At 41.4% G+C, this 13,393-nt stretch overlaps 1 protein-coding gene across 4 annotated transcripts in view; it reads right to left on the reverse strand.

Annotated features, from left to right (window-relative positions):
* The window catches only part of UBE4B (ubiquitination factor E4B), a 125,113-nt gene that overhangs the window by 18,540 nt on the left and 93,180 nt on the right, over nt 1–13,393 (reverse strand). For all 4 annotated transcript variants that reach the window (XM_072819701.1, XM_072819700.1, XM_072819704.1 and 1 more), the window contains 4 exons: nt 10,225–10,324; nt 8,682–8,809; nt 7,821–7,919; nt 6,693–6,928 (listed from right to left, as the gene is read on the reverse strand). In XM_072819701.1, coding sequence (XP_072675802.1) covers nt 6,693–6,928; nt 7,821–7,919; nt 8,682–8,809; nt 10,225–10,324 — 563 coding nt within the window. The remainder of the gene's footprint in view (nt 1–6,692; nt 6,929–7,820; nt 7,920–8,681; nt 8,810–10,224; nt 10,325–13,393) is intronic.

Below are 13,393 nucleotides of genomic sequence, written 5' to 3' on the forward strand. Positions count from 1 at the left end.
AATGGAACAAAGATCAAACTTAGGTTATCCAAAAGACAAACAGCTTAAGCATGAGAAATTCCCGAGTTTATAACACATTTTAAAAAGAGGGAAAATTGCCAGGTAAAAACAATAAGGCTCAAGAAAAGATAAAAATGTAAATTAAAATAAGATACTATTTTTTACCTATTAATTTAGCAGATGCTACAAAAATGACAAAACCCGTGTGTGAGAATCTGGGCAAGAGATACCTGCCGACTGCTGGTGGGAATGAACAGTGAGTGACACAACCTCTCAAAGGCAATCAAACAACTGGTATCATAAGCCATCAACGAGCCCATCTCTCTGACCCACCAAGTCTATTCCTGACAACACATGCAGGCAAACTCAATGACTGATTTCCAAGGACACTTTCTACATTACTATTTATATAAGACAAAAGAATATAAAATGCAAATGCCCGAGAGAGAACATGAAAAAATATTTGTGATACAGGAAGTGAAGAACACAGGTTACCAAATGGGGCCAATCATATTTAAAACGCACATACACACACCATATGTATTTATGTTTCTATAAACTGGCTGACAAAATACAGAGCAAAATGTTAATGGATATTCTGATTGCAGAGACTATCGATAACTTTTATTTTCTTCTTGGTATTTTCTATATTTTGCAAAGAACATATTTTTTGCAACAAGAAAGGTTATTTAAAAATAAGAGGAATAAGGTAATTAACACCTATCATACAAAAACCTGAAAGCACTTATGCATATTCATTAGGTCAATCTTTCTTTACAATGAACTAAGTGTCATTTTATTAACTGTATAAAAGTGTGAACTGGGGTGCCTGGGTGGCCCAGTTGGTTGAGCATCCAACGACTCTTGGTTTCAGCTCAGATCGTGATCTCATGGGTGGTGAGACTGAGCCCTGAGTCGGGCTCTGTGCTCAGTGAGGAGTCTGCTTGAAGATTCTTCCCCCTGGCCCTCTCCCTGCTTGTGTGTGCTTTTTCACTCCCTTAAATAAATAGATATATCTTAAAAAAAAAAAAAAAAAAAAAAAAAAAAAAGGTGTGAACTAAAGTGTAGAGAGCTGATTTTTTTTTTTTTTTTAGTTATGATAGTCACACACAGAGAGAGAGAGAGAGAGAGAGAGAGGGGCAGAGACATAGGCAGAGGGAGAAGCAGGCTCCATGCACCGGGAGCCGGACGTGGGATTCGATCCCGGGTCTCCAGGATCGCGCCCTGGGCCAAAGGCAGGCGCCAAACCGCTGCGCCACCCAGGGATCCCTAGAGAGCTGATTTAAAACAGAGTCTACTTGAGAAAGACACTGGGAGGGCTGATAGAGAGCCTCTCCTATCCTCAAAATAGCCCATAATACCTGTACCACATCCTGAGCATAGCAGAAGTCAAGTAATAACTGTTAACTTACTACTTATCAAAACACACCCCTCCCAACATTTAAAAAATGTCATTCCTCACGCTCCCTCAAAACTGTAGCAGCCTGAGTTCTACTTCCTAAGTCCAAGTTCTTAAGAGGCCTGAAATGAACCAAATCCTGGCTGGCCTTGCTACCCCGATGTGCACTGTGCTCCCTAACGCAGGTCATCTTGTTGATTCACTAAGCTGCCCAGGCCTCAGGGCCTTTACACTTGCTGTCCAGGCTGTCTGCCACAGTGTGGCTGAAATCATATGATTCATTCTTTTGTCTCATTTCCAATACTACTCTGAAGTCACCATCTCAGAGACCTTCCCTGACTGCACTTCTTAAAGGAGCATCATCCCCTCCTATCTGAAAGTATCTTATTTATTGGCTCCGTGTGTATCTCCCAACTAGAATGACTGGCTCACGAGAGCAGTGACTTTGACATCTTCACCATTAGGCCTTAGCACCCAAACCAGTGCTGACACACAGTAGGAGCTTTATGTAAAATTAGCAATTGAATCTTTTTTTTAATATTTTTAAAAGATTATTTATTTTTATTTATTCATAGAGAGACACACACACACACAGAGGCAGAGACACAGGCAGAGGGAAAAGCAGGCACCATGCAGAGAGCCTGACGTGGGACTCGATCCAGGGTCTCCAGGATCATGCCCTAGGCTGCAGGTGGCGTTAAACCGCTGCGCCACCGGGGCTGCCCTTAGCAACTGAATCTATTTGGGCTAATGCTGACTCTGCTGATTTGGATCTGCTTGGGGAAGAAAAGTCTGGAAGTAAGTCTTAGTTATCAGTGTTCTTCCAAGTTCTGAGTAGCCAGGTTGGGAGAGTTGGTCCTTAAGGAACTGACTGCTGGTACAAATAAAGCACTTGATTTTGGAACTTAATTTTAATTTTTGAAACACAAAATTGATCTTACGCATTTCCTATGCTAGGACATTCCCTGGGGGTAGAAAAGAGGAGATCCATATGCCCATCTCTAGTTCACATCTGAGAGTCAGGATCTAAGTCAACAGGTTTTATTATGGGGCTGATGCATGAGTTGGGGGCTGCCTGTAGTCCCACGGGAGGGCTCTCTGGGCACTGGTCCTCCAGGACCACCGCAGTTAACAGCGTAGCAGTCAGGAGCACCTGTGCAAAGGTCCGCCTGCTGAGGTTGCTGCTACTCACTAACTGCTGACCTTCAGCAAGCTTCTGAACCTTCCTAAGCTTCGGGTTGCTCATTTGTAAGATATTTATAGCACCCATCTTGACATGGCTGTGCAGATTAAATGAAAGGATTAGTGAGAATTCGATAAGTGGTGGCTATTATTAGCATAGGTATCATCCCTCTAGGACCACAAACATGGTTCAGGGTCAGAGGGCACACCGCTTGGTGGCAAAGGGGAAAAGGACCTCCTGGGATCTTACCAGTGGGGCTCTGCCAGGCCCAGGACTGGTCTCCCAGGAAGAGGCCCACCCCTTTGCATATACCTATACCCCAGCCCCATGCTTTATTCCAAATAAGCCACAGTGACAGGTCCAGGGCACCAACTGAGTATAAAATATATTTAACTAAATATTTTTTGTTTTTAATACTAACAATACAATTTATTGCGGAGTGAGTTCAGATAACTTCTTAAAAAGAAAAAAAAATAAAACCATGGACAGTTCTACCATTCAAAAATAACCAACTCACTGTTAGTATTTTGGTATATCTTCTTCTACACTGTTTTCTATTGTATAGATGTGTACCAACACGTGGTTATAAAGTACATGTTGTTTCATTACTTGACATTTTCTTTACTATTACTTAACCATTTAATGTAAATAACATATTATTTTCACATCCACTTTATGGATAAACTGTAATTTACTTAATTTATCCACAGCTGGAAGAAATTTAGGCCGTTTTTAGTATTTTCACTACACTGCACTATAAATGATGCTGCTGTGAATATCATTATAAACATGCACTCACATTTATAATTATCCCCACATAATATATTACCAGAAATTAAGCTTACGTGCAAAAGAGTGAGCCGTTTATTTAGCTGCTGTCTCTCAGCCCCCAATCCACTCTTCTATACTTGGCTTTGCAAGGCTGGGGGCAGGGACTCTGCAAGTTGGGTTCGCCAACAGGGGGCGCTGCGGGAGAACTGGAAAACTAAAGGAGAGCAGGCACTTGGCAGTAAGAAGGCTGCTCCTGCCAGCAGTTCTTCCTCCTAGTAGCAGCAATTTCCAGTTTCCAGCTCCATTTCACAGCTGCAGAACTAGCAAGATTGCACCCCCTCAGAGACATGAGCTGGCCAGTGTCCTTCCTCCAAGGTCTAGGTCCAGTTTGGTCCTCATCCTTATTCGAGCTGCTAGATTTTATTAACTGCAGCCTCTTCCCTGGGTTCCCCCAGCTCTGGAGACAGATGATGATTGCTTCCTGAGCCTATAATCTGCCTTATACCAAAGTTCTTATTTGCCTTTCTGTCCTCCGGTATCTACTTGGCCAATTCCTTATACAGTTGATCCTTGAACAACATGGGTCTGAACTGCATGGTTGCACTAACACATTTTTTTCAACAAATATATATACAGGACCGTAAACGCATTTTCTCTACCTTCTTCTTTTTTTTTTAAGATTTTATTCATTTGACAGAGACAGCACAAGCAGGAGGAGCAGCAGGGGGAGGGAGAGAAGCAGGCTCCCCGCTGAGCAGGGAGCCTGATGCAGGGCTCAATCCAGGATCCCAGGATCACGACCTGCACCAAAGGCGCCTCTCTTATGATTTTCTTTTTTAAAAAAATATTTTTATTTATTAGAGAGAGATATTGAGAGAGAGAGAGAGAAGCAGGCTCCATGCAGGGAGCCTGACTGTGGGACTCGATCCAGGGTCTCCAGGATCACACCCTGGGCTGAAGGTGGTGCTAAACCGCTAAGCCACCAGGGCTGCCCTCCCTTATGATTTTCTTAATAACATTTTCTTTCCTCTAGCTTACTTTCTCATAAGAATACAGTGTATAATACATACAACATACAGATATGTTGACTATTTATACTAGTGATAAAGCTTCTGGTCAACAGTAGGCTATTAATAATTAAATCTGGGAGAGTAAAATGGTAAAAGTGGATTTTTGGATGCGTGGGGGTGTCTCTAACTTTCCCACGGTGTTCAAAGATGAACCATACTTATATTTTTTTTTCCTTTTAAAGATTTTATTTATTTATTCATGAGAGACGAAGAGAGAGAGAGAGAGGCAGAGACACAGGCAGAGACATAGGCAGAGGGAGAAGCAGGCTCCATACAGAGAACCCCATGTGGTACTCCATCCCAGGTCTCCAGGATCATGCCCTGGGCTGAAGGTAAGCACTAAACTTCTGAGCCACCCAGGCTGTCCTACTTATATATTTTTTAAAAATATTTTATTTATTTGAGAGAGAGAGAGTGAGAGAGCACAAGTTGGGAAGGGGGAGGAGCAGAGGGAAAGGGAGAAGCAGGCTCCCTGCTGAGCAGGGAACCCTACGTGGGGCTCAATCCCAGGACCCTGGGATCATGACCCAAGCCGAAGGCAGAGGCTTAAATGACTGAGCCACCTAGGCACCTCAGGTCAACTGTATGTAAACTGTATTAAAATAATGGGTATGTTTCTGGTTTCCTTACTGGACCTTGACTGATACATAGGATATATATACTTTAAGGGCTTTTGGTATAGACTGCCAAATTGCCTTCCAGAAAGGTTTTACCAACTTATATTCTCATAGTTGCATTGCCCTGATTCTGTACACCAGATGAACTAGGCATTTGCAGGTTAGTGTAGTTCTCTACAACTATGTTATTAGCACTGAGTATTCTCATCTTAAAAAATAAATTCACAAATAACAGGTGAAAAGAGGGACATTACTGTTATTTTAAGAAATGCAAAATTATCTTTAAGTAATCCTGATATGTGCAAGACACTGAATGAGGTCCTGTCCTGTACACATGTAACTTATCATTTGTACCTGATTTCTACCAGGGAGAGAGGTCCTCCCCTACCAGGACTAAGGAATGGAAGAGGATTGGGGAGCCAAGAAGAGGCTTTTTACCCTGGAGTGTTCGTTCTGCTGTTTTCAAAGTGAGGATGTTAACAAAACTTTAAAGGACTCGTCTACTTGCTTTAGGTTTAAGAGGATATCAGAAGCCTGGGGAAAAAAAAGAAACTTTTTTTTGTTTTAGGTAATCTCTACACTCAGTGTGGGGCTCCAACTCACAACCCAGAGATCATAAGTCGCATGCTCTATAGTCGGAGCCAGTCAGACACCCCACAGAAACTACTACTGGATGTTACAAAGCAAAGTGACAAAGGAGAAAGGAAGTAGACAGACTGCTGGAACCCTCAGAAGTGAAGACAGAGGTGACAGCACTAGCTCCAAATGAGCAGGAACAATCTTGGTCAACAGGGAAGGGATGTGTCACTGATGGCTGCCACACAGAGGAATCCTCAAACTGCTGTTCTGCAGTGAGCAGCAAACGGCTGCACTCTTGGACAGCCAATGTTTCTTCCCAGAGCATGGCGGGTACATCCTATTAAAGCCTAAAGACACTTACTGGGTGCCCAGAATGTGCTAGGTTCAACAGAAGACAAGACAGATAAGACACACTTCCTTTCCTGTAAAATGTAAAAACTGGAAGGAAATTGTGCATTAGTATGATCCTATGCCTTTGCTACCAGACAGGTCAATAGGTCCCAGGGTAATCAGCTTTATGAAAATACATTTGTAGTTCAAAAGCCAAATAAAGCCTAAAAATCTGGAATCCAATTCACCCAGAAGTGGAGGACCTCCTTGCTGAGTGTCTAATGTATTCTCAATCTGTTTAACCAGTGTAACCCAGCACCTAGAACAGTGCCTGGCTATTAGCAGGCACTCAACAAATATGTGTAGATTGAGTGAATGAGAGAAGATTCCCTGATATCCTGATTCCATTGATTTGAGCGGGGTTGAAAATTAAACTTTTTTTTAAAGTTCCTTGTTTTACCCTGTTCTGGAAACTATGAGTTATATGACAATATTACAAAAGTACCTAAAAGTTTATCTGGCTTACAGTGGATGCTGCTGCATCATAAGCCACTAGTGTGTAGAATGGTCAGTATGATATTTCCACCACTCAGGCAAAAATAAGCCAACAGTACATGCTCTGCCAGCAGTGGGATTAGGAGGTTATACCTGTAAGTGGCCATCAGGATGTTAGCTACCAGATTTAGAGTAATTCCATCCACTGGCTTTAGATGACCTTGCCTACCTAAATACTCAGAACCTACCTGTATAAAACTTCATCAGTGAAGGGACCAACAACTTGGTGGAGAGAGGATGGTTTTCAATCATTTCAAAAAACTTCTGGGTTCGTGGCTGAACAGCTGGGTTGGTCATAAACATGACTTCTACCAGTTTGGCCACCAGATATGGATTTCGGATGTAGTTCTGGTTACACAACATCACAACGAGGAACATCACAATATCCTGAGTACAGGGCTCATACAGCACCTGAGGAGAGTATCTGGAGAGAGGCAAGAAGAGCAAGAAATAAAGCTCTCAGAAACTCTAGCTGGGTGGGTGCTGGGGTCATCAAGCAGGGAAGTGGGGGGCCATAGTTCTAGGAGCCAAGACACTGAATTCTCTTCAACTTGCTGAGTTTCAAATGACTGTTTACTTTAGAACTAGAAAGATTTAAAATCTATTGTGTCTACTGGCTGAGCATGTTATATTAACTTATACTATTTTAGGAAATAAACCAAAGCCATGATTAAATTATGAGGTGAGTCTCATAAAAGATCTTCACTACTGAAAACACTTAAAGATTTTTTTGGTTTAAAGATTTTATTTTTAAGGAATCTCTATACCCAACGTGCGGCTCAGACTCACAACCCCAAGATCAAGAGTCACATGCTCCACTGACTGAGCCAGCCAGGTACCTCTAAAAATTTTTTCTGATAGTTGTTTTAATTAAAAAAAAAAAAATCTCAAGTGTCAGTTATAAACTCAAACCATTTCTTTGTAAGCTTTCTCCAATGTTATAATTGAGAAAAATTTTAGTACAAAATATAGATGTGGGTATTTCTGGCTTTTGAATGTTCACATAGATATTTATAAACTGTTTGCTCCTTTTGTTTCTCAGAAACATGTACTTGATTATTAGAAATTCAACTCAATTTTCAGAGAGTATATTCTTATCAGCATTGTTAATCCTCCTTCTGTCTTGAAGATATTATTGGAACTGGCTTGGTGCCACAGTTGGATTTATTTTTCCAGTCTCCAGGCAGCATTTGGTTACAGCAGTTACATAAAAATTTCAGGCAGAAAATGGAGGGCTTGCAATACAGTTCATAATACGATATACACATTATGTATAAAAACAAATCAGAACCATGGAGTATATCAAAGGCACTTACTGTACAATAAAAAATAAAAATTCAGCAACATCTTCTACATAAAACTCAGGCAATGCTGCAAATACCTTGGGGACATCAGAGTTTAAAGGCAGTGTTATACTGTCAAAGAGAATAAAAGCACAAGTTACAAATCAAAATCACGGCACCTGAAACTATAAGGATTATTACGCGGCTGTTACAAATAAGTATTTTATTGGGGGAAAACCTCTTACAGGCCAGGAGACCAGAATCTGAAATGAACAGGGCAGAATGAAGGCAGTGGATACACTAGGACGTGCAGGAGAGTTTTCTCTTTTTATTTATTTTCTGCTATGGTTAAGGTAATAAAATAAGGACATAGAATGGTGATACTTGGTCACTTTATGCAACTCAAACTGTTTTGAGACAACAGTGCTACATATATACTTTAAAATAATATTTTCTACCCCTGTAGAGGGCCTTTGGCCAACCTCATCAACATCAGGGACCCAGAGATTTTACAGTAACAATTAACCAATAATAATTGGTTGGTATTTTCCTGGAGGACCTTAATCCAGTGCTTAAGAGGACCTAATATCCTATATCTCTTGGTTTTAGTTTCCAATTTATAGATTTCCTTTTCTGTCAATCTCTTGCCAATTTGTAAAAAGGAAGAGGCCAAAATTAAACTAATAGGTGCTAACACTCCCTTCTTATTGTAATTACTGGGAAAACACTTATTAATATTTACTAATTTTGCAACCTATACAAGTACAGTCTAGAAATTGAATAATGGACTTGATAATGTAAGGATTTGGGGTTTTGGCTGTTGACTGCAGGACAGAGAAGACGACACAGCCTAAAAGGGGAGAGAGGAGGTGAAGGGGAAGGTGGCACACTCACTCGGGATAGGCGGGGTCCAGGATGCGGAGCAGCAGCTGGATGAGAAGGCCATAAAAATTCAGACATCTTCTCAGAAAGCTCTCATCAAGTAAACCAGCATCAGCACAGGCCTTGCACCGCACCAATTTCTGTGGAAGGAGGCATGCCCCCACCCACAGATTAGTTGGTAGCCAAGCGCCTGCAACATTGACTGGCCAGGAAATGGGCCAGGAGGTGGAAAGTCAAGGTTCTAAGGCTTTCTTGAGCTTCATCTCTAACTAGCTATAATATGCTGGTCATGGAGCACACAGTAAAGGCTCAAAAAAGTAGTTATTACCATTATATTTAAATAGCTTCACTGGGGGACATGCTTGATTGGGGAGGTGCTTTGATGTCAGAGATGGTTAGTGGAAAGAGGCCAGACAAATCTGCATCTGAATTCCAGGTGATCACTTACAAGCTGCCCCTGGGCAAAAAACACTTGTCCACTGAGGGTCCCACGCCTGCCTCAGAGGACAGCTGTGAGAAGGAAATGCATGCATTGGCACATCAGTTTAAACGTTTCCCTGCTCCTTCCAACATGTCCTGTGGGGTGCTTAAGGGGGTCTACAGACCCCAGAAAAGGGCCCCTGGTTTATTGTTTTTTTTTTTTTTTAATTTTTTGCCCCCCTGGTTTATTCTGCATTCCAAGCAGGTCTAGTCTATTAGTAAATAAGACATATCTATCTTAACTTGCACCAGAAACAGAAGTTAAAATGTCCACATATCCTCCTACTAATTTTTTTTTAAGATTTTATTTATTTATGAACGACAGAGAGAGAGAGAGAGAGAGGCAGAGGCATAGGCAGAGGGAGGAGAAGCGGGCTCCAAGCAGGGAGCCTGATGTGGGACTCAATCCCGGGACCCCGGGATTATACCCTGAGCAGAAGGCAGACACTCAACCACTGAGCCACTCAGGCATCTCTCCTCCTCCTAATTATCAGAAAATAGAACCAGCTAATATTGTTTTATAATTTGAACAAAAACATATAAAAAATACATAAAATTGCTGTCTACACTCCCTTCCTTGTACAGCCTTTGCCCAGCATCTATCTACAGCTGTGTCTCACCAGAGTCTACAGTTAGGTTCTGTGCAGTGGATCATTTCTAATGACAAATGAAGATTGAGGGACGAAGGAAGGTAGGGGCGGGGGTCATCCCACTGCCTCGAGTCCACTTGGTCACATATTGTAAAATGCATGGCTGGCACACTGGCTGGCGCCTGTGCGTTTTCGGTCACGGAGCTGGGAAGATCTTGCACAAGGGTGAGAAAGGCAGGTAATGACAAAACCACAAAGAATTCATGTTGTCACTGGCATAAGCACCTGCAGATTCTGTCCTGATTTAAATACTATATGTAGACCCAGGTGACATTACCAACAAGTTTGAAAGTGCTGTGTTTTATCTTTAGGGGAAAGAACAATGAAGAAAAAGGATGCTACATGGCTCACTCAAGGCACACATTCTGGTAGGACAATTGCTATTATGAGGCTGATTTATAATGACTTCAACTAACTTTACAAACCTTAAGCTGAGTTTTGCAGCGCTTCAGCATTTCACGGTGTCTGGTTGCCAGTGGGGAATCTTTCCATTGACTTTCATTATTTTTCAAATCTTCCACAGTTCTGAAACCAAAGACTGACAGTCAAACACAAGAAGACACACGGATCCATCTTATCTGTTCATTTTGACCATTCTGATGACTCTCTTATACACATTTCCTCCCACATTTTAGCATCTTTAAAGTCACAGTATTTCTTACCATTAATTGGCAGAATTTTTCTTTCTTACTGGTTCCTAATATAATGAGTGTCTTAAAATTGATGGTACTTTAGATTTAATGAAATATAGTAATTTCTTTTGGAAAGAAATTCATTGTTTCCTTATCTCCCTGGGAGGGAGAAAAAGAAGTCCTTCATGAAAATTCAAGGTTTTTCTGCCCGGCCAATTATCCCAAAACCAAAGGCTAGTTCAACAATGGCAGTTCCTTTTCCTCTTCTGCAATCGTTCCACTCCACGTGGAATGCTCTTCTCTGAGATTATCTTTGTAGGTTGCTCCTTTACTTTCTTCAGCTGCCTGCCCAAATATCACCTGCCAGTTAGGCCATACGCTGCATATAAAGACTGGCTGACTTAATGCTATTTCAAATTATCTCTATCAAGACAATGTATAGAAAACTGGAAGTTGGTGAATTTTTTGAAACTACCCTTTCCCAGACTCCCTTGCTGGCGGTGAATCTGCCCATGACCTAGCTTCCATCAAGAGGTAAACCCTCACTGAAGGCAGAAGTGAATCCTGGGGAGTAGCAGCCACACAGTTTTTCTGGAGCACAGTGGTGGTGGAATTGTGCCTCAAACAATAACAGAGGCTCTACCATCAGTATGAACTCTGGTAGGTTCAAAGGAGAACTCCAGGTACAGACTTCACTTTCATAAACTGATGATCTGACAGAATGACTGCAGCCACTGAGACTGCCAAGTGGTGCGTATCTATGCAGCAAATGGGGAGGAGATGGCACTGGTAGGTGCTCTGAAGCACTGTGGGATGGCAGACTGGCTTGACAGCCTGCCTCTAGGGAGCCACATGGAACAGGTAGTGGAACAATGAGGAAAAGTGCAAGGCAACCTTGTCCGGCTTCCAACTGGGTGGTCATGACAACAAGTGTGGCGACAAATTTGTTTTTTCAAACTGCTGTAGATTTCAGAGCACCTGCAATTATTTTTTTTTTCTTTTTTTTTTTTTTTAATTTTTTTTTTTCATTTATTTATGATAGTCACACAGAGAGAGAGAGAGGGGCAGAGACACAGGCAGAGGGAGAAGCAGGCTCCATGCACCGGGAGCCCGATGTGGGATTCGATCCCGGGTCTCCAGGATCGCGCCCTGGGCCAAAGGCAGGCGCTAAACCGCTGCGCCACCCAGGGATCCCCACCTGCAATTATTACTTCCCTCCCACATTCTTGTTCCTTACCATGGAAGTTAACAGATCTATAGGTTTTATGGGCTGGGACTTGAACATCTTTGGGACATTGTTATTCTACCTACCACAATTGTAGTGGCAGAATGTGGGTGTGTATGTGGAATGGATCCTGGGGATGCCTGATCAGCAAGAGTGAAACATGTGAACATCCTTCTACGTAGGACTAAATTCATCGACACGGTTTTACCTACCAGAGATCCTGGATTTAAGATTATCATGACTAGCTGAGAGGGGTTTTAAATGTGTGCCCAGCTAGTGGACTCAAACTGGGAATTGACAGTGACCTACGCTGAGTGAAGCTGAGCTACCTGGTATCCCTTGACATAATTTAGACGAAGGAATCTAAAGTTTAAGAAACTGAGATATTAATATTAATACACCATGTGTGATTGGCTCAATCTCTCTTCCCAAAACACACCCTCTCGCCTCCCATATCCTAGAGGAAGTGTCTCATATCACAGCACGGGAAAATACACAGGTGAGGGGAATATCGACATCTTTGCAAAGCACAATAGTGATTGTCCACAGTGGGTTGGGAGTGAAAGCAGTCAATGGTACCATTGAAATGGATCATCCAAAGGCAGTAAAAGAGATGGGATCCCAGGGCTCCAAGATGAAGAAACAGACAAATTCACAATCAGTTTGAAATTATATAAGCCTTTCTCAACAAATGATATTATAAGCTGATAAAATCAGCAGATAGAAGAAAAATTTGAATAAAGGATTAACAAACCGATTAGATATGACCTAGCCAACAAATATGAGACTGTGTAATAAGCCACACAGAAAGCATAATCTTTTCAGGTCTATATGGAACATTTACTCATGTACATGTTAGGCTATAAAGCATATTTCTTTTTTTTTTTTTTAAGATTTTATTTATTTATTCATGAGAGACACACACAGAGAGAGAGAGAGAGAGAGAGGCAGAGACACAGGCAGAGGGAGAAGCAGGCTCCATTCAGGGAGCCTGATGCGGAACTTGATCCTGGGTCTCCAGGATCAGGCCCTGGACTGAAGGCGGCGCTAAACCACTGAGCCACCCAGGCTGCCCTAAAGCATACTTCAATAAAGTTCAAAGTATATAAATCAGAACATGTCCTCTGACCACAATGTAATTTAGCTAGAAATCAATAACAAAAGATAGACAAATCCCCCAAGAATCCAGAATTTTAACAATATATTTTTCAATAACCCACAGGTCAAATAAATAATAAAAATTAGAAAATATTTTGAACTGAACAGTAAAATATGACATACCACAATGAGGGATGGAGCTAAAACCACGCTTTGAGGGAAAGAAACAACTTAAATGCATATACGAGGGCTGAAGATGAATGATGTAAGGTACCAGTCTTAAGAGGCAATAGAAGTATCAACAAAAAAGCAAATCTAAACTAAAAGAAAGCAGAAGGAAATAATGAAGATCCTATAGACATTAAAATGATGAAGATATTATGAACAAATTTAGGCCTAGAAATTTTGAAACTGTAGATGTCACAGAAATATTGACACAAGATGAAATAAAACTGTAAACAGTCATATATCTAATAACTGAATGAAACACAATTAAAAACTTTCCCATAAAAGAAAACCCAGCCTAGGCAGCTTCATCAGTGAATGTTTCTAAACATTTAAGAAAGAAGTAACATAACTGCTATATAATAAACTCTTCCAAAGAACATAAAAAGAGAATACTACTCAACTCATTCTATA

The sequence above is a fragment of the Canis lupus genome, chromosome 3 (assembly GCF_048164855.1).
Source record: "Canis lupus baileyi chromosome 3, mCanLup2.hap1, whole genome shotgun sequence".
Lineage (NCBI taxonomy): Eukaryota > Metazoa > Chordata > Mammalia > Carnivora > Canidae > Canis > Canis lupus.